The sequence below is a fragment of the Myxine glutinosa genome, chromosome 4 (assembly GCF_964187855.1).
Source record: "Myxine glutinosa chromosome 4, kmMyxGlut1.1, whole genome shotgun sequence".
NCBI lineage: Eukaryota > Metazoa > Chordata > Myxini > Myxiniformes > Myxinidae > Myxine > Myxine glutinosa.
In genome coordinates this window covers 201,516,918-201,538,198 of record NC_136264.1, presented here as the reverse complement: position 1 = coordinate 201,538,198, position 21,281 = coordinate 201,516,918, and the positions used below count along the sequence as shown (strand labels likewise).

The window sequence follows — 21,281 nt, the reverse complement described above, 5'->3', positions numbered from 1 at the left end:
GTTAAACTTCTGTACGTTTTCCAGAAGTATCTCTTTATTTTGCACATTAGCCAAAATTTTTTTTTAACAAAAACAAAAGTTAAATTATGAATGGGACTACGGACAGTAAAATTACAGTTCAGAACTTCGTGTAACCCCCACGAGCATTCAGGAGAGCACGTACACATTGAGGCATGCTGTTCACGAGATTTGCCAAGGTTTGGACAGGAATCGCTTGCCATGCAGTGACAATAGCCTGCTGCAATTCACGCACAGTGGTGGGCTGCTGGTCCAAGTTGTCGATTTGACGCGTTAATTCTGCCCACAAGTTCTCTATCGGATTCATATCCGGGGACATGGCAGGCCACTCCATATGCTCTACACCACGGTCAGCAAGAAAGTGTTGGATCATGCGAGCACGATGAGGCCATGCATTGTCGTCTTGGAAGACAAAGTTTCCTCGAAAGGCTGCACGAGCAAATGGAAGCAATGTTTCTTCCAGAATGGCCCTGTACTTGAACTGGTTCAGGTTTCCATTCAGAACAACCAGGTCAGTTTTACTCCCTGCATGAAAAGCAGCCCAAATGGTCACCCCACCACCTCAAGCTTGGACACTTGGCACTATACAATCTTTGTTGTAGGCTTCATGCACTTGTCTGTGCACTCGGACGCGGCCATCTTGACGATAGACCAGAAATCTAGACTCGTCGCTGAAGGTCACGTGATTCCAGTGTCCTGGCTGCCATTGACGGTGCTCTCTGGCCCACTGCAATCGGCGCTGGCGGTGTTGTCTGGTCAGGCGTGGCTTTCTCAGGGGATGCCTGGCACGATAGCCTGCTTGAACCAGTCGTTGGTTGACTAGCCTTCTGGATACAAGCACATTTGTCAGTTGCTGCCACTCAGCCCTAAGCCGATTAGCTGACTTGGTATGGCCATTGCGGACTAACCGGTGCAGCTGGCGATCATCCCTCCTTGTGGTTCTGCGGGGATGTCCTGGCCTCGGTATTGGAGTAGGGACACCCCTCTGAGCATTTCGTTTCAGGATCTTTGACACCTGACCTTGAGTGATGCCATACTGCCGAGCAAAAGCACGCTGTTTCATGCCGTAATTTCGTAAAGCCACCACTCCATGACAAACAGCATTGTCGAGTTGACGGCCCATCTCCAGAGGAAGTGGCAATAACTTTTGGAGATGTGCAGCAGTTGTTTTCCACTAATACAGAACGCAACAACCCTTGTATACCCGACTGTGAAGCCAATCATCAAATGCACCTGTCCGTACATTTTGCCACGCCACCTGTGATATAATCCTGTTGTTGACTTCTTGCTGCGACAGACAATCAGTGACATGGTTCTTTTAACAAATAAATCACCAAAGTGTAAAAGAAACTCACCAGATTGATATACTGAGTTAAGAAAGTAAACCCAAGTCAAGTGAAAAAAAAATATTCCATATTAAATGCCAAGTCTGCCTCGCTGATTTCGGGACACGCCGTGCGGATTCCCGTGCGTGCACGACTGGAGGCCGACGTCCTTGCCGCGAACATCCTCAAGGGACACGCCCAACGAGCTGTCCGGGGCGAGCAGCACCAAGCGGCCGCGCTTTGAGTGCATCCTATACTTCCTTCCTTTCGCCGCGTGAGTCAGAGGGCCCTTGTCCGGGCTTTAAGTTAAGAACAGTTAAGTTTCTATCCTGTGTCTCTTTTCTCTGGCCATTGTACATTGTGAATAAACCTGTGTTCTTGCTTCCAACTTGGCCGTTTACGTCTTTTCACAATTGGCCTCGCATTGCACGGAATAAAACCGCTCGATCGGGTTCCTAATAATTAACGGCACGAGTCACGTGACACGCAAACCGCTCGGGCGTATCAACCCAGCGTGACTTGTGTGAGGTTCAGCCCCCGTCCTCGTGGCGGCACGTGTATCGAAGGTACTCGGGTATTTGACCGGAAACCCTTCCGCGTGTTCGCTGCGGGGTTGGCGGCTGGAATTGCTCAGCAATCCGCCCCCACGAGTGTAAAGTGGGTAGCGGCCTCGTGGACTCGAAGCTCGAGGTGGAGAAGGGCTTAATCCCCCCTCAGTACGCCGACAGGCTCGAGATCCGCAACAATATATATATATATATATATATATATATAATATATATATATATATATATATATATATATATATATATATATATATATATATATATATATATATATATATATATATATATTGGATGGTTTCTGATCATAATAATGGTTTTTATAGTTTTACAACTTATATTTTGTCAGAATTTAGCCGTTATGTCAATATGGACAAATTATTTATATATTATTTTTTATATTCCATTCTGATGATAGAATATTCCAATTTCATTTTAACAAGTGTTAGTCAATATATATTGTGGCCTGACACCAAATGGACTGCTATTTATTCTAAAATGATTTTACAACTTTAAACCATTTATGAAAGTCAATTTGTACTTTCCCAACAACTGCAAAGGAAAATATGAAACCGCAGAATTTTAACCATCGAGAATGAACATTTTTATGTATCGTATCGTTATCATTTTTATCATTATCATTATCATTATCATTATCTTTTATGTATCATGTCCACGTATCATTATATAATCAATTTAAAAGGCCGAGTTTACAGGGAAATATGGCCGAGGCTCGATAAGCTCAATTTGCATTATTCTAACTTTTCATAACATAAAGAGCAACTGGAGAGGCAAATGAAAGGAAGGATCAAAGAGTCATTGATTGATGAAATAAAAATAAAAAGGTGAAGATAATAATAGAAACTCACCTGATGCATGAGAGCGGAGGAGGTTTTCTTGTAGCAATCTACAAAAAGGAATTTACGATAGTTATCATACAAATTACAATGTTATAAGCAATCTCTGACTGTAATTGCCACAGGTGTAAGAATATATATATTTTTTGTATACAGGATCGAGGCTCGGGAAAGAGTAAACATTTATCACACAAAAAAATCAAACAGACACACCAAAACATACAATAAGGTAGCGGTAGACAAGATGGGAAGAGAAGGGGAAGCACAAACACAACATTTGAGAGCAGGGACGTGGGGAGATCTGTGAGAGGGAGAGGGCTTGGGGGGAGGAGGTGTGGGAAGGGGGTGGGGGGGTGGGAGAAGTATAAAACACAAGGACACTGCAAGGACTTCCAGGAAAGAAGTTGGTATTTCAAAGAAGTGGATCTGCGGTGAAATTAGCGTGGGTAAAAAAGATTAAGGTTTTGGATGGGGGAAGATAAGAGATGGTGGTGAACAGCTGTTTTAAAGACCTGGAGGGAGGAGTGAGATTGAAGAGAGTGAGGGAGTTTGTTCCAGAGGCGGGAGAAAAGAGGAATGAAGGAGTGAAGGTGAGCAGAGAGCCTTTATTTTGGCAGTGTAACCATAAGAGGGTTGCAGGCATATATTGTGCGACCTGTAGGAATATTTGGGGGACAGAGCCCAGAGAGAGCTGGGGGAGCAAGGCCGGACCTGGACAAGGAGTTGGTAGAAGACAGAAAGACCACCAACCTGCCTGCGGTGAGCAAGTGAAAGGCCCTCGGAGTTAGCTTCCTCGCGGGAGATTCCAATGATTCTGAAAGCTTTGGTTTCAACAGCGTGAAGCCAAGCTAGGTGTGAGGCAGGAGCACCAGCCCAGAGGGGAGAACAGTATTCCATTGAGCTGCGGATGAAAGCCTTGTATGTGGTGAGGAGCTCAGGTGTGCCAAGGAAGGACTTCGCACGATGGAGGATGCCCAGTCGGTGACTGGCCTTGGAGGCCAGATTGGAAATGTGGGTTTCCCAGGAAAGATCATGGCAGATAGTGAGACCCAAAAGCTTGAGTGACAGAACTTATTGGAGAGGATTGTTCAGAAAGTAGATGGGATGGTTGTCCAGTCGGTCTTTTGGGAGAGACACAGTAAGAGTGTGAGATTTGTCAGGTTAGAAAGACATGTTCCACTTGTTTGACCAGTCTGTGATTTTGTCCAGGTCTGCAGAGAGTGAGGAGGCTGCAGACTGCCGATCTGAGGGATGAGGAATGGAGCGGCAGAGAGTGGAGTCATCAGCAAAGAGATAGAGAGGATTTTCAAGAGAGTCAGAAAGATCATTGATGAAGACCAGAAAAAGCACAGGGCCCAGAACACTACCTTGGGGAACTCCAGCCAGAACAGGAAGGGGAGATGAGAGAAATCCATTCAGGGCCACACGTTGACTACGACTAGAGGGGAAGTCCGCAGGCCATGCGTGGAGATTTCCATGGATACCATTGGAGGAGAGTTTGGTGAGATGTCATTGTTGTCATCTTCGCCAATGATATCATTGTTGTCACCCTGTATGTCCCATGGGAAATTCATAAGCCTTACATGACATCTACATTAACAATTAAGAACAAAAGAGCGGGGTGCTAGACCATATCGAAGGCACGTGATATGTCAAGGGAGACAGCCCTAATTTCCTGTTTGGCGTTGAGGACCTCCATCCATTGTTGAGAAAGCAGAAGCAACATGTCCAGAGTAGAGTGACCAGGTCTGAAACCAAATTGATGATCAGAGATCAAGCCATTGGAGAAGAGGAAAGATTTCATATCTGAAGCAATGATGGATTCCATGACTTTGCTGATAAATTGGAGAAGGTTGATTGGTCTGTAGTTGCAAGCATCTGTTTTTGCACCTTTTTGTGTAAAGCGGTAATGTTGGCTGATTTCCAAGCTGATGGCAGATGATCTTGAGCAAAAGAGAGGGTGAAGCGAACAGAGAGAGGGAGTGAAAGAGCGGCAGAGCAGGATTTTAGGACCCGTGGGTTGATGCCGTCAGGTCCAGTTGCAGAATCAGAGTCGAGGGTTGACAGAAACTTCTCCACCTTGTCAGGAGAAAAGGACACAGAGTCCAGGAGCAGCAGGGTACGACTAGGTATGCTAAGATGAATTATTACTCGTCACACCTGTGGGACATCCAATGTACATCACATTTTTGAAATATCATGATAGATATTGTTTTTTTTCCCCATCTCTAAATGGTGAAGAAGCACTTAAAAATTAAAAAAACAATTCTCATATCCGTATCCGAATCTTCACCAAAATCTAATCGTCCATGTCGCACACCCAATCTGTCCCTCATGTTCCATATTAATCCATCCATAACTTTTGGAGATATCATGCTCATAGACAAATAGACAGACACACAGGGGTGAAAACAACCTCTACCCGTCTACAATGGAGGAGGTAAAGATTTAGGCCCAGAAATGTTCCAGTAGACAAATTGCAGGATATAAACATTGCATGGGAAAAGCATTATGGCATTGGAAAATGTAAATTGGAACAAAAGGCTCCATGTTATCCTTAAATTCTAAATTACACATTTGTGTAATGCATTCGAAAAACAGATGTTTTTACTCACTCAATATTATCCGAGGAGATGATGGTTCTTGCAAAATTTCCAAATCCAGTTGTTAAACCATATATAACTGCAGGAATAAAAAAATCAATCATACTATACACTGTATGCATTTTAGGCACTGTATACATGTACATATACATATGTATGTATATATATATATATATATATATATATATATATATATATATATATATATATATATATATATTGTTGCGGATATGGGATTTGGCCTCCATATCCGCTTGTAAATATTCCCCTATTTCCCCAATACTCCCCAACTATCCCCAATCCCCCATTCCCTAGTCCCATTGTCTGTAAACAACACTCTGTAGAACCGACCTTCCCCTTTTTCCCCCATTAAATGTCGTGCCCAGGTCCACCGCATCTCACGTAGACAACTTTCGGACATCTTGCTAGTTATTCTTAGTCTATGTCAGTTAAGGACTCGTTTCCATTAATTCTGACTCTTCGTTGCACCAGAATGTGATTGTATGGCACCAGTAGTGAGTTTAGGACCTCCCCATACCTCCTCCCATCTTCCTCATGAAACAACAACAACAACAACTACAACAACAGCGCGCGGGGAGTGTGCGTCCTCACTCCGGCTCGGTTAGCCGCCATTGCCCATGTGCTCCAGGTTACCTCCAGGTTACGGGGTTACCACGAAGGGGCTGGCTGTCGGCCCCTCGTCAAGGGCGGAGCCCGGTAACCCCCAGCACCCAATAAGAAGCGGCGGGCTGATTCCATCTGGGGCGGAGCTAACGAGCCGAGGGCGTGTCACTCCCCGCCGGATATACGCAGCCACTTACCGGACGTGACGTGAGATGCGCCCCGAGCTTGAAGTGGAGAGAACCAGTCGCCACCTCCGAGCGCTGAGAGACCTCCCGCATCTCTGGACCGGACCGGGTCGATTCTGCCCCTGAGCCAAGGTGCACCTTGAGCCTCGACTACCTGCCCTTCCTTGCCATCAATCCCGGTATGAGTCAGTCTTGTCCCGTTTATCTGTCGTCTGTCGGGGTTACTATAAGACCGTATTTAAGTGCCTACCTTCCTATGCTGTCTCTCTCGTCCTTGTAATCTATGCTTCCTATGCTTTCCCCTTTTCTCCCGCCTCTGGAACAAACTCCCCCACTCCCTTCAATCCCACTCCTCCCTCCAGGTCTTTAAAACAGCTGTTCACCACCATCTCTTATCTTCCCCCATCGAAAACCTTGATCTTTTCTACCCCCGGTAATTCACCCCAGAGTCCTTGCAGTGTTCATATGTTTTAATCCTCTCCCACCTCCCCCCAAGTCCTCCCGATGTCCCTGCTCTCAAATGTTGTGTTTGTGTCCTTCCCCCTCTCTTTTGTGTCCTTCCCCCTCTCTCCCCATCTTGTCTACCGCTCCCCTTGTTTTTTGTGTTTTGTGTGTCGGTTTGTCTTTTTGTGTGATTAATGTTAGCTCTTTCACGAGCCTCGATCTTGTATACAAAAAAAAAAAAAAAAAAAAAAAAAAAACGTTCCGAAATATTATAACCTCCTCCGGAGGTCTTGAGAACTGTACCCCTGGTATCGTGTCATTTTAACCCAGCCGTTGTGTCCTTTCCTCAATTGATTTAGCGTAGCGCGACTCGGCCAACGTTCGAGTATAATCGGGTAAACTGTGCAGACGCGGTCATACCAAACCGCTCGGTAAACCAACATCCACAACCGTGTCTGTAACATTTGGTGTCGAGGAGTTGGATTCGGACCTGGGACTAAATTCAGTTAGGCCCAAATTTTGGAACACCAATTGTACCATTAGGGTAACATTTTGGTGTCGGGAAGTGGAATTCGATCCGGAGCGCGTTTCACGCGCTCGAAATTATAACGGCGAAATTTGATTTTGTTTTACGAAAATAAAAACCCGAAATTTTGAAAGTCGCGCTATGGCAGACCAAAATGGCTGGGTTCCGGTAGAAGAGAGTGAGGCAGGGTCGATCCAGGACCAAATTGAGGGACAAGAGGAGAGCGAAGCAGTAAGGGTAGCAGACGCACAAAATGGCGGCCTCGCACACATGGTTATTGTGGCGCCAAATTTAGCCGCGCCCGTGACCGTAGCAGCGCCGCCGATGGATTGGGGCCTATTTATGGAACAAATAAAGGCGCTCATGGTCCAGACAAGTGAAGACCTGAGGAGTGACTTGGGAAACCAAATGGGGGTAATGGGGAAGCGGATGGATGCTCAGGGTGAGCGATTGGAGGGCCAAATGGGGGTAATGAGGGACGAAGCGAGGGGTACCGGTGAGGGGTTAGACAATAATTTTAAGGGATTAGACAAGAAATTTGGGAAGTTAGACGACAAATTTGAGGGGTTAGACAACGGGATAAAAGAGGTGAAAATGGGTTAGAGGGGTTAGAAAACAGAATGGAAGGCAAATTGAGGGACATGAGGGACCAAGCGGAAAGGGAAGTTAAACAAATGGGGCAGCAGATAGAGGGGGTCAGAATGGGGGTAGAAACCAAACTGGATGCTCACAGGGAGGAAATGGAGCAGATGAGGGTGGCATCTGGGCAGGAGATGCAAGTGATGGGAGAGGAGATCAGAAGAGGGGTGAGTGAGGAGGTCGGAGGAGTGCGCGAGGAGGTGAGGCACTGTAAGGAGCACATGGAGAAGGAGGTGAGAAAGGGGACTGTAAAGTTACAAGGGGGCATAGAGGACCTGACGCAGGAAGTAGAACAACTGACAGAGGGACAAAAAGAACTAACGGACCAGGTAAAGAAGAACACAGCGGTAATAGGAGGGTTAAAAGCGACACAAAATGACCTAAAAAATGACTTGGTAGCGACGAAGAGGGAATGTCAGATGGTACGTGAGGGACTGACAACGAGGTTGGACGAGGTGATAGAGGTAATGGAGACGAAGGACCGGCAGGTGAGGACGCACATGGAAACGGTCAAGGTAGCCTTAGAGGACGAGCTTGAGGAGACGTACTGGGGAATAAAAGAGGTGAAGCAGAAATTAGAAGAAGTGGAAGAAGGGGTGAGCGAAATTAAGAAGCGACGGAGAGGGGATAAGAAAGAGATAAAAGAGGAGATAAAAGAATTGGTCCGAAGTCTGTGTTCGGATCGTGATGATGTGCTCATTAACCGGATGAGGGATTCGCAGGTGATGGAGGAGAAGCGAAGAGGAAGAGGACCCGGTGTAAGTGGTGACCAATATGGTCGTGCGTATGATGCGCCAGGGGATTTAAGAAGCTTGGGGGTCGAGATGGACCCGGTTGTTCGTGAGAGGCCGTTGGTGAAGTGTGCGACAGGTCTGGTGTGCGAAAAAGGAGGTGTGCGAGAAAGTCCGACTCTGGGGTGTGTGAGGAAAAAGTGCGTGCCAAGGAGTGAGGGTGCTGGCGAGAGTGAGTCGGTCGTAGCGCGTGTGCAAGGGAGCACATGGAAGCGCGGTGTGGTGAGTGTTACAGAGGGTGTAACGGGAGAGTGTGCACGAGAAAGGTGTGTAACGGACAGGTGCATAAGGAAAGAGTGCGCTGTCGGGAGTAAGGGTGAGTGCGTTGTCACGAGTGGTGGTGAGAGTAGTGAGAGTGACAAGGAGCGTGAGTTGGTTATGACAGGTGAGCGAGGATGCACACCTGGAATGGTAGAGCGTGAGTGGGAATGCACGCTGGAATTGGTCGTGAGGCACGTGGTTGGGTGTGCGAGTGAGGGCACACCTGTGATTGTCACAGAGGAGGTGACCGAGGAGGGGGCACGAAGAGGTGTGTTGGTGAGGTGTGCGAGCGACGAATGTGTGCCAAGGTGCTCGGTGGTCAGGTGTGTGACCAAGGCTGTGAGTGGAATGAGTGTACCGAGGTGTGTAAGGAAAGGTACGAGGAGCATGGAAACGGCTGGATGTGTGAGCAAGGAACCGGCTGCGGGGTGTAAGCATGCAGGTGAGGCATCAAAGGTAACCGGGTTAGAGGTTAGAGCGACTTGTAGCCGAAGCGGGCCCTCGGTGCGTGCCGGGCCTCGCTTTGAACGGCCGCGTCCGTGCTCCACTAGGCGGAGCGGGCAGCTGGATAGGAAGGGTCGTCATGGCGACCACCTTTTGTTGAGACGTGCCGGCAGGTCGAGATCGGGACATTGGATGGCTCCACGCCGAGATGGTGCGTGGGATCTCGGCCCGGGTAAACCTCCTTCCCTGCACCGAATGCGGGACGTATCCAGCCGCTGGCACCAAACAACCCGCATTCATTGCTCGGCTTTACGAAGCCGGGCTTTGGACAGGAATTGGCGCACCGAGAGGCATTAGAGAGTAGACTGTGTGATGAGGTTAGTGTTTTGGCCCCAAAATTAGAGAAAAACAAAATTTGATGATTGGCAAAGGATTGGCAGTAATGATTGGCAGATGATGGGTAGTGATTGGCAAATTTTTGATTTGTTGAAATTTGATGTGCAAAATTGGTAGTGGGAGATGCCCGATGTGGTGGGATGGCAATTCTGTCATCCCTCACAAAAAGGGGGCAAAGGAGCTATAGCTTATGGGGTGTATGGCAGTGAAAACTAGCCCGGGTGGGTTAGGATATTGATAGGGCCCTAGAAGATGACATTAGGTAACGTTAAGGTTAGTTAGTGACTGATACCTGTAGTGGGGACGCAGGTAGATTAGTATGGATGATAATGACGTGGGAGCGCAATAGTTTAAAGGGACGACTGGGAAGCGCAAGTTTCAGAGGGGAGTAGTTAGCTGAGATGATGCCGTGTGTGTGAGGATTGAACAGGTGAGGATTGAACAGGTGTGATCGAACAGGTGTGATTGCACAGGTGTGCAACTGGACAGGTGTGTGGAGCAATGGATGAGTAGTGAGTGTGGTGGATCAGCGCAAAGGCGCTTGGGGAGAGAAGGGTGCAGGTGGCACCAGGTGTGAGAGCACAGGTGTGCAAGTACAGGCTTGGGGAGAGACATGGAGTAAGTGGTACGGAGTGGTGTGCATGGTGCGAAGGTGTGGATGGGGGAAGAGTGGACCCCTTTCACGAGTACCCGTGGCGGGTAGTGTAAGTTTTAGGTAGAGGCTATAGGTAAATTGTGGTTGGATATTGGCATTTGTGGTGCGGTTGCAGAATGGTATTGTGGATGGGTGCATTAGTGTTGTGGAAATGGCTGGGCATGTAGCCTGTTAGTGTGTGTAGTTGGTTGGGCACTCCACCACTGTGAGGATGTCGGCCAGGTGAGGCCGCAGGTGGGCTCTGGGAGCCGGTAGAGTTGTGGATGGGGCCCGAGGATCCGGAGGACGGACCTGGATAGCCCAGTGCCAGAGAGGGCACCGAGTGGGGAGAGCGCCAGAGGGCCTTCCCCAGGTAGTTAGGTTAGGGTAAGGAGCAGGTAAGCTCGGAGGCAACTGCAGTGGTGGAGGTGTGCAGGTGGGTAGACCTGCTGGGAGAGCTACACGTCGCGGCCCAGAAATTGTGCGAGGGCACCGGGAGATGAATCGGGGGAGTGAGACCCCAAATTGAAAAGCACCACAGTTTGGTCAATGGGAATTGGTTTTTAGAACCCATAGTGTAAGAGGGCCAATGGTTTGGCAGGAGAAAGACCCCGGGTAATGTAAAGTTGTTAAAGTCATTTAGGAAATAGTTAGGATTGATGAACCTGTCGCACCATACGCAGCCACTTACCTGAGGTGATGATGATGACTCCACACCTGTGTTTTCTTTGTTCTGTGTGCAGGAAGTGAGAATTGCTGTTTGGATTTGTGAGACGCATCACGACATGGATGAGACATTGGGGTGATTCCATCTCTCCCTCCTTAGGAGGGACTGATGATGAATTGGTGATGGCAAATTTTGATGTTGAGTTGGAGATGGCAAATTGTGATGAGAGTTGGAAATGGCAAATTTGATTGGTTAGGAGGGAGAGAAGACTAATTTGGTTTATGGGAGGAACGGGGAAGACAGTAGGGACGTTTGTTGATTTGTAAAGTAGATGTTTATGGGTAGTGTTGTGTTGTGTGGATACAGTAAGGGGTAAGGGAGGGGCAATGTAGGTTACCTGGTGGGGGGGGGGGGGGGCGTACGGTAGGAACGTACCTGTCTCACCTGGTTCCCATGTGCCCCTAGTGTGCATTACCTTGTATTGCGTGCACTTTTACGCCCTTACCACCTTACTCACTTGTCTTTTTCTTTTGTCTCCCACCTCCGAGGATCTGGCTTTGGGGCAGAGAGAGAGGAGAGAGAGGTGCTGGCTCCGCAGTTGTGGGCCTGCACTTTCGCTGCTTGCTGCCGGGATCGATACACCATATGGACCGCAATGTTTGTGGCCGCCCACCATGGACCGCAGTTCTTTTGCGGCCAAGCACCACCCGTTGATGGACCTATGGGTCAACGTGGCACCTATGCCAGACAGGTGAACCACTAACAGTTGGGCCCCTGACGGCCACAATAAAGAAATGGACGCGGTTGGTGCCTTTCTTTATTTCGAAAGAAGCAAGAAGGCCAAGTGCACCACACGAAGGCAAGACCAGCGGCAGAACATCGGCCGGCTGCGACACCACCGGTGACTATGAACACTTTATTGGTGCACCGGATGGTGCTGACTGTGTGTATGGGGTGGTGCTTTTGGTGCTTGGATGGGGTGCTCTGCACATTATTAAAGGCCGTAGGGCCACAGGGCACTCGTGGGTTGGTGTATCGATGCTGGCATGCGTGCTCTCTCTATGCATAACATCTGCATGTGTTCCTCCAAAAACAGGTCCTGGATCGTAGTGTAAATATCAGTGTAGTCTTGTATAAATAATGCTCCCTACCGGCTGTATGTTTAGTTTGCGAATTCTTTCCGCGATTCGGTTATCCTGTGGGTGTGTTTCTGTGAGGAGAAGGGTGCAACGTCGCAGGGGGACATATTTACTCATTTGTGAATATCTGTAAAACTGTCGCACTCAGGGTAGAGTTAATAGTAGAGGGAACTACATCTGAGTGCCACACTAAAGTAGGTAAAAATTTATCGGGTCGGGATGCCCCGAGGGTAGAGAAGGGTGCAATGTTGCGGATATGGGATTTGGCCTCCATATCCGCTTGTAAATATTCCCCTATTTCCCCAATACTCCCCAACTATCCCCAATCCCCCATTCCCTAGTCCCATTGTCTGTAAACAACACTCTGTAGAACCGACCTTCCCCTTTTTCCCCCATTAAATGTCGTGCCCAGGTCCACCGCATCTCACGTAGACAACTTTCGGACATCTTGCTAGTTATTCTTAGTCTATGTCAGTTAAGGACTCGTTTCCATTAATTCTGACTCTTCGTTGCACCAGAATGTGATTGTATGGCACCAGTAGTGAGTTTAGGACCTCCCCATACCTCCTCCCATCTTCCTCATGAAACAACAACAACAACAACAACAACAGCGCGCGGGGAGTGTGCGTCCTCACTCCGGCTCGGTTAGCCGCCATTGCCCATGTGCTCCAGGTTACCTCCAGGTTACGGGGTTACCACGAAGGGGCTGGCTGTCGGCCCCTCGTCAAGGGCGGAGCCCGGTAACCCCCAGCACCCAATAAGAAGCGGCGGGCCGATTCCATCTGGGGCGGAGCTAACGAGCCGAGGGCGTGTCACTCCCCGCCGGATATACGCAGCCACTTACCGGACGTGACATGAGATGCGCCCCGAGCTTGAAGTGGAGAGAACCAGTCGCCACCTCCGAGTGCTGAGAGACCTCCCGCATCTCTGGACCGGACCGGGTCGATTCTGCCCCTGAGCCAAGGTGCACCTTGAGCCTCGACTACCTGCCCTTCCTTGCAATCAATCCCGGTGTGAGTCAGTCTTGTCCCGTTTATCTGTCGTCTGTCGGGGTTACTATAAGACCGTATTTAAGTGCCTACCTTCCTATGCTGTCTCTCTCGTCCTTGTAATCTAACGTTCCGAAATATTATAACCTCCTCCGGAGGTCTTGAGAACTGTACCCCTGGTGTCGTGTCATTTTAACCCAGCCGTTGTGTCCTTTCCTCAATTGATTTAGCGTAGCGCGACTCGGCCAACGTTCGAGTATAATCGGGTAAACTGTGCAGACGCGGTCATACCAAACCGCTCGGTAAACCAACATCCACAACCGCGTCTGTAACAATATATATATAAACATACATATATATATATATATATATATATATATATATATATATATATATAATTATATCTATCTATAATGCCAGTAATCTCTGTGTGTCTGTCTGTGTGTCTGTGACCGCTGTTTCTCGACAACTACCGGTCCGATATACTTGAAACTTGCCAGGTATATTGCTGGGGACCCGAGGATGTGCCTTTTCAAGGTTTGAAATTAATCGGACAAGTACTTACCGAGCTATGGCGATTTAGCCGTTCGCCGTTCGCTTTGCCGTTGCGAATGGACCAAACCATTCATGTAAATAGAGGGGGGGGGGGGTTCTGTGGTCGTTCGCTTTGGCTTTGCGAATGGACCAAACCATTCATGTAAATAGAGGGGGGGGTTCTGTGGTCGTTGCGAATGGACCAAACCATTCACATCGAATCATCGAATCACATCGAATGGACCAAACCGTTCGCTTTGGACCAAACCATTGCATGTAAATAGAGGGGGGGGGTTCTGTGGTCGTTGCGAATGGACCAAACCATTTCATGTAAATAGAGGGGGGGGGGGATATAATTTTAGATATATATATAGTACGGGCATTGGCAAGGAACGGGCACCCACGTACGGGCAATGCCCTAGTATATTATAAAACAGGAGTGTCTGTCTGTCTGTCCGTCCCCAAACTACTCCCTCAGTTTTATGGCAAGCCCCACCAAATCTTCTGTGGAACGTTTTGGGGTTCCAGCAGATGTTGTAAGGTAGGTAGGTTTCATAAATTCCTCAATAAAATTATGATTTTGAAATTAACTCGATACGAACCTGCCGCGAATCCTGAAGATAATGTTCAACATGACGACAATGAGCTGGTTTGATAATATCCCAATACAACCATCATTTAAAACAGTATTTTGTTAAAGTATCAATTTATGACATGAGGAATTGAGTGAATACAATTACGATTTTGAATTCGTAATTGTATTCACCCACCCGTACAGAACTACTTCACATCGAGATTTAAATATTTGTTTATGTCACAAATGTTGGTAAAAGTTTATTTTTTATATTAATGCTATTTAATTTACGATTCGAGTTATGCTGTTTGGAATGAAAATAGAGATATTGAGTTCAAGTGAATGACGAAATGCCGTGACGGTTTCTACTTTCTAAGCATGATATTCGCGGATCGCCATATGCAGATTCGCCATTGACTGGGTGTAGAACCATTCAAACCGGTACGTTTTTCGTGGAAGTCCTTCACCAATCTGCTGTCCATGCTTGATGTTCAACTACAACTGGCACAGGAATGTGGAATTTATTGGTTTAATGCTTTAGTATTCACCGTTTCCGCATTGTTTGTCTGCTTTCGACTCCCCACCCGTGTGCAGCACGGGTACCTCGCCAATATATATATATATATATATATTATATATATATATATATATATATATATATATATATATATATATATATATATATTGTGTATACATATTGTGTATACATATATATTGTGTATATATATTTATATGTGTACATATATATATATATATATAAATATATATATATATATATATATATATATATATATATATATATATATATATATATATATATACTGTATATATATATACTGTATATATATATATATATATATATATACTGAATATATATATATATACTGAATATATATATACTGTATATACTGAATATATATATATATATATATATATATATATATATATATATATATATATATATATATATATACATACACATGTGTGTATATATATATTGTTGTGGATCTCGAGCTCGTCGACGTACTGAGGGGGGATTAAGCCCTGCTCCCCCTCGAGGCCGCTACCCACTCTACACTCGTGGGGGCGGACTGCTGAGCAATTCCAGCCGCCAAACCCGCAGCTAGCGCGTGGAAGGATTTCCGGTCACAACCCGAGTACCTTCGATACACACGCTGCCGCGAGGACGGGGGTTGGACCTCACACGAGTCATGCTGGTCTTTAACGCCGAGCGGTTTGCGTGTCGCGTAACTCGTGCCGTTATTCGCTATGAACCTGATCGAGCGGTTTTAACTCATGCAATGCGAGGCCAATGGCTAAGGGACGAAAACGGCCAAGTTGGAAACAAAGCACAGGTTTATTCACAAATGTACACTGGTGATAGAAAAGGGACATAGAAGAGAATCTTAACCACCTTACTTACGTTACCCAGACAAGGGCCCTCTGACTCGTTCGGGGAAGGGGAGGAAGAAGGGGACACGCACAAAGCGCGGCCGCTTGGCGCAGTTCGCCCTGGACGGCTCATTGGGCGTTTCCCCCCGAGGATGTTCGTGGCAGGGACGTCGGCTTCAGTCGTGCATGAACAGGAATCCACGCAGCGCGTCCCAAAGCCAGCGAGGCAAAGCGCACGTGCAGGGAGTCCAGGCAGGGAGATTGTTGAGCCAGAGAGCGAATTCAGGGAGCGTCCAGAGTCCAGAGATAGTCAGAGTCCAGGGCCAAAGAGAGGAAGAGCTGTGTTTGGGGGTCCGGGCCGGGTTTTATAGCCCCTGGAGTCCCACCAGAATGTTCCAAAAGGCCTCCACTGGCCACCGGGGGTCACGTGTCATGATAGCCCCTCATCAGTCACTCCCCTTAGTTCTCATTGGCCGCCGTTGCTGGCCACTCCCCATTAGCTCTCATTGGCCGCCGTTATTGGCCACTCCCCTTTAGCTCCCGTTGGCTGTTTGCTGCTTTCCAGCCACGCCCTCCGGCTCCTCCCTCGGGCCTCCTAGACTTGTCCTAGGCCAACCACATGGCATTCCAGGCTCCAATTCTCCACCTTGTCAGGAGGAAAGGACACAGGGTCCCGGAGCAGAGGCCTACCCTTACTTTACCTGCCTCAACGCATACTAACACTGGGAAGGAGACTATACTTCACATTTAATAAGAAATAACTGACTAAGCGAGGCTACATGTTGTGGTGCAACTAACTAAAAGGGGGGTTGCCTTTATTCCAAAAACCACAACAATATATATATATATATATATATATATATATATATATATATATATATATATATATATATATATATATATATATATATATTTCGTCCAAAGTTTGGCTTCTCGGAATAGCCCATCCCAGTATCCAAGGCGCCGGTTTGCCCAAAAAAATGCAGTGTGCTCCGGCTCTTTGCTCACCACCATGTGGAGAACGGGATGAGTGTACGAGAGCACGTGAAACTCACAATCCAAGCTGTCAATGAGTTCTGGGAGAAAGCCGGTATTCCCACCCAGCACTCTGATAACACCGCAACCAAGCTCACGAAGCAATGGAACGCTTACCTCCTTCTGAAGAAAAATCGCGGTCGAAAGAGAGATTCAGACCCTGCTATGGAGGAAATATTCATGCCAGAACTACATGATCTTCTCGACATTGCTCATCAAGATGCACTCACGCTCGTGAAGAACGAGGAGGACAAGCAGTTTCTCCTCATGCAGTGGGACGACCCGCAGAGTTGTTCTATGGCTGGGATGGATGTCATGCAAGCCCAAAAAGAAACCCGCAAGCAACAGCGCAAGGCCGCCGAGGACGCACGAAAGCAAAAGGCAAATGCTTTGTCAAGTTCGTTTGAAACAGCCAGCCCTTCAGGAACTGCCGCCAGCAGCGAAGAGGAGAGCAGCGAAAACGACGACGATGAGTACCGACCAAAGCTGTAGCCATCGTCTCCCAAGTGCAAGCGCCACCGCACGGTCATCACTCCAGAAGTAGCGGCTGCGGTGGACCGAGTGAAGCTGTCAGACCGTGGCGCGACCTTTGTAACAGCGGCCGTCGTTCAGGCCTAGGCTGCAACCTTAACGACGTCACACTGTCCCGAAACACTATCCACCGTGCCCAGAACGCCGCTCGGAAAGCCGTCTCGGATGCTGTCAAGCACTGCTTTTCCCCCAAGCAGCCGCTGCAGTTGCACTGGGAAGGAAAGTGAATTCCCGACATTTCCGGGGGAACGGAGTTGGTGGATCGGGTCGCCATACTGGTGACTGGCTGCAACGAGGAGCAGCTCTTGGCCATACCGAAAATGGGTCGGGGAACCGGCCAGAACCAGGCCCAAGCCTGTCTTCACGGGTTGGAAAATTGGGGGATCGCCAATCTCGTGCGAGGATTGGTGTTTGTCACCACCACGTCCAACACTGGCCTGAAGCTGGAAGCGTGCACCTTCATTGAAGAGGCTCTGGGCCGAGAGCTGATCTGGATCGCGTGCCGCCACCACATGTACGAAATCGTACTCACCACTGTTTTTGCAGCTGCCCTTGGGCCATCGGACGGCCCCAACGTCGTGCTCTTCAAGTGCTTCCAGAAGGCGTGGGTATTCATCGATAAGGCGGAGGTCAGCGCGGTGGAGGACGAGCTCTTCCCGGGTCCATTGGGCGTCATGCGCGAGGAAGTTAAGGCATTCTACGTCACTGCTGTCCAGGAAAGCCAGGTGCACGAGGATTATCATGAGCTGCTGCAGCTTTTCCTGGCGTTCCTGAGTGGTGGGGATTACATTCCTCCATTCCGCACTCCCGGGGCCATGCACAATGCCCGGTGGATGGCCAAGGCCATCTACACACTGAAGATGCTCTTATTCCAGTCACAGTTCAAGCTGAATGTGTGTGAGAAGGTGGGGCTGACGCAAGTGGGAGTATTCGTTGCTCTCATTTATGCTCACTTCTGGCACGAGGCCTCGCTGGCCGAGCGTGCCCCTCGCAATGACATCCAATTCCTCACTAGCGTCAGTTACTTCCCCCAATAGCCCTGTGCGCGATATGGCAGCGAAAACATTTCGGCGGCATCTCTGGTATTTTTCGGAACACCTCATCTGCCTCACCCTCTTCGAGGACCGCGTGCCCGATGTGACCAAAGAGAGAATGGTCGCCAACTTCTGTTGGCATGCCGACCCTCAGGTACTCAGGCGTTTTGATGGCAAGACCTTCGACCTGCAAGCACCGCTGGAAAGCTACATGTCGACCAGGTCAATGCTGCTGTTCGACCTCCTGGCCACAGCCGGCCGTGAGAAGGCAGCGATATTCCTGGCCAAACCACCTGCTGCTTGGACGACCGATGCAAACTACATGAAGCTGAGCGCCAAGGTCAAGCACCTCAAGGTCGTAAATGACGTAGCCGAGCGAGGTATAGCACTCATTCAGGCTTACAGAGGCCAGTTGACGACCAACGACGATGAACTGTAGGATCTCCTCCTCCTTGTGGCAACCCACCACAAAGAGAAGCCCACGTCCACCAACGCAACACTCAAGATGTGATTTTGGATGTGATGTATGCCAACTCACTATGGATCGATGCTTTGGATTTTGAAATAATTATTGTTGTGTGATTGATTCAGTGTTCTGATTTTGAATTACCCGTCTAATAATGCTAGAATGTGTTTGAGTTAGAAATAATCTTGTTTCATATATGTGTTGGTTGGTCAATTTGGGTACATTAAATTACAAAATCTGTATTTCTTGCTCTTGGAGTGGAAATGTGCATTTTGGAGCGACCTCTAAATACTATTCAATTTGACTGAAATTTATGGGGTATACTTTTAATGGTCAAAGAAACCGGGGCACGAGGTAGGAGCATGACTTGTCAAACATTTTTGGTTTTGGAACACCCTAATATATAAATATATATATATATATATATATATATATATATATATATATATATATAGATATATATATATTGTTATGGATATGAGGATTGTGTTTTTTTTATTGTGTTGTATTGTATAGTAAATTGTTGTAAATATCAACCTCTGTAAAATGTAATGATTCCTTGTAAATACCTCCGTAGTGTAAAGGTCAAAGGGCGTCCCATAATTAGTCCATAAAGCATACACGTTAGCCAATCATAGAATACCCCTGTTCAACAGTTATATCTTTATTATGTGTATTAGGTTAAGGCCTTGTCTTCCATTAAGATGACACTCCATTGCACCAAGTAAAATAGATAGATTCCTTTCATTCCCCATCCCCACTCCCAAAACTTTCCCCTTTCATCATTGTCAAGCCTCGATTGCCAATTACATCCCCTCCAAAACCACCATTGAACATGTGCTTGGATCGGGGAAGAAAGGCGGGTCCCCACCTCATCATAGAGGGGAGGAGTGAGTCAGCCCCACTCAACCAACCACGAACAAGGGGTTGGACTTGGAGAGGGTGTGGAGAGAAACATCAAGGAGGTTCGCGAAGGTTGAGGGGCGGGGCCTATATAACCCGCCGCGGGACGCTCCCCAAGCAGATGAGCTTTGACAAGAGTACATTGAGATCACCCAAGGAAGCTTTGTACACAGCAACGGCTGATCAAGTGGGCCGATGTTTGTTCCTGAGCTGGTGCCTTTCCGAGCAGAGTCCGAGGCTGGCATGTGAGCAAAAGAACATAGAGAACATTAAGGAGATCATCATCCAGGGAAGCACAAAGCCTGTTGTAGTCCTGGCAAAGCACGCGATGTCCACAGCAGCAGCAGCAGCAGCGGCCACAGCAGCAACAACACTCAACAGCCGCTTGGGGCCTGGACGGCGGTTTTGAGCAGGGCCGCGAAGGAACGGCGGCTGCTAAACGCGCCGATCGTGCTGCAGGACCCCTTGGACTTTCCTCTCCCTCCAGCCATCCACCTCCTGCCTTTCCGTCCTCTTGTGTACGTGAGTTTGTTTTGTTTGTTCTGTCCTGGGTGTTAATTAAGTCTGTTTAGATAAGCTAGCGATTTTCACTGTGTCTCTAAAATCTTCTGTATATTATTTTCTTATCTTTCCTTCTCCTTGGTTTTTTTTGAGCCTGTAAATAGTAAATAAATTAGATTCGTATTTCCAACCTTTTTGTCTTCTTCTTCTTCACATCCATGTCGCCTTAGTCTTTTCCCTATTGAATATCTGTGGCGCGATCCGGCCAACGTTCGGGAATCGGGTTAGTCGGGGTAACTGTACGACCGCGGGGCCATCCGCTCGGCAAACACAACATCTTATCCGCGGGCCGTAACAATATATATATATATATATATATATATATATATATATATATATATATATATATATATATATATATATATATATATATATATATATGTATTGTTGCGAATATGGAATTTGGCCTCCATATCCGCTTGTAAATATTCCCCTATTTCCCCAATACTCCCCAATCCCCCATTCCCTAGTCCCATTGTCTGTAAACAACAATCAGTAGAGCCGACCTTCCCCTTATTCCCCCATTAAATGTCGTGCCCAGGTCCACCGCACCACACGTAGACAACTTTCGGACATCTTGCTAGTTATCCTTAGTCTATGTCAGTTAAGGCCTCGTTTCCATTAATTATGACTCTTCGTTGCACCAGAATGTGATTATATGGCACCAGTAGTGAGTTTAGGACCTTTCCCATACCTCCTCCCATCTTCTTCCCCGTCTACAACAACAGAGGGGCACGGCGCTGCGCGGGGGGGAGTGTGCGTCCTCCCACCGGCTCGGTTAGCCGCCATCGACAATGCGCTCCAGACAACGCGCTCCAGACCATGCGCTCCACGGGGTTACCACAAAGGGGCTCCTTGTCAGCTCCTCGTCAAGGGCGGAGCCGGTAACCCCCCCGCACGCACCCAATGAGAAGCAACGTGCCGATTCCACGAGGCGGAGCTAACGAGCCGAGGGCGTGTCACTCCCCGCCGGATATACGCGGCCCCGCGCCGGATGTGACGTGAGATGCGCCCCCAGCTTGAGCAGACAAGACGCCATCCGAGCGCTGCGACCTCCCCGCATCTCTAGACCGGACCGGGTCGACCCTGTCCTTGAGCCAAGAGTGCACCTTGAGCCATCGATACCCGCTGTCCTTTCCATCAATC

General features: G+C 47.9%; 1 protein-coding gene across 1 annotated transcript in view; it reads right to left on the bottom strand.

Annotated features, from left to right (window-relative positions):
• The window catches only part of HAL (histidine ammonia-lyase), a 170,666-nt gene that overhangs the window by 125,754 nt on the left and 23,631 nt on the right, over positions 1-21,281 (bottom strand). The window contains exons 2-3 of the mRNA XM_078776910.1: positions 5,379-5,445; positions 2,776-2,813 (exon numbers count right to left, since the gene is read on the bottom strand). Of these exons, the coding sequence (XP_078633036.1) occupies positions 2,776-2,813; positions 5,379-5,445 (105 nt within the window). The remainder of the gene's footprint in view (positions 1-2,775; positions 2,814-5,378; positions 5,446-21,281) is intronic.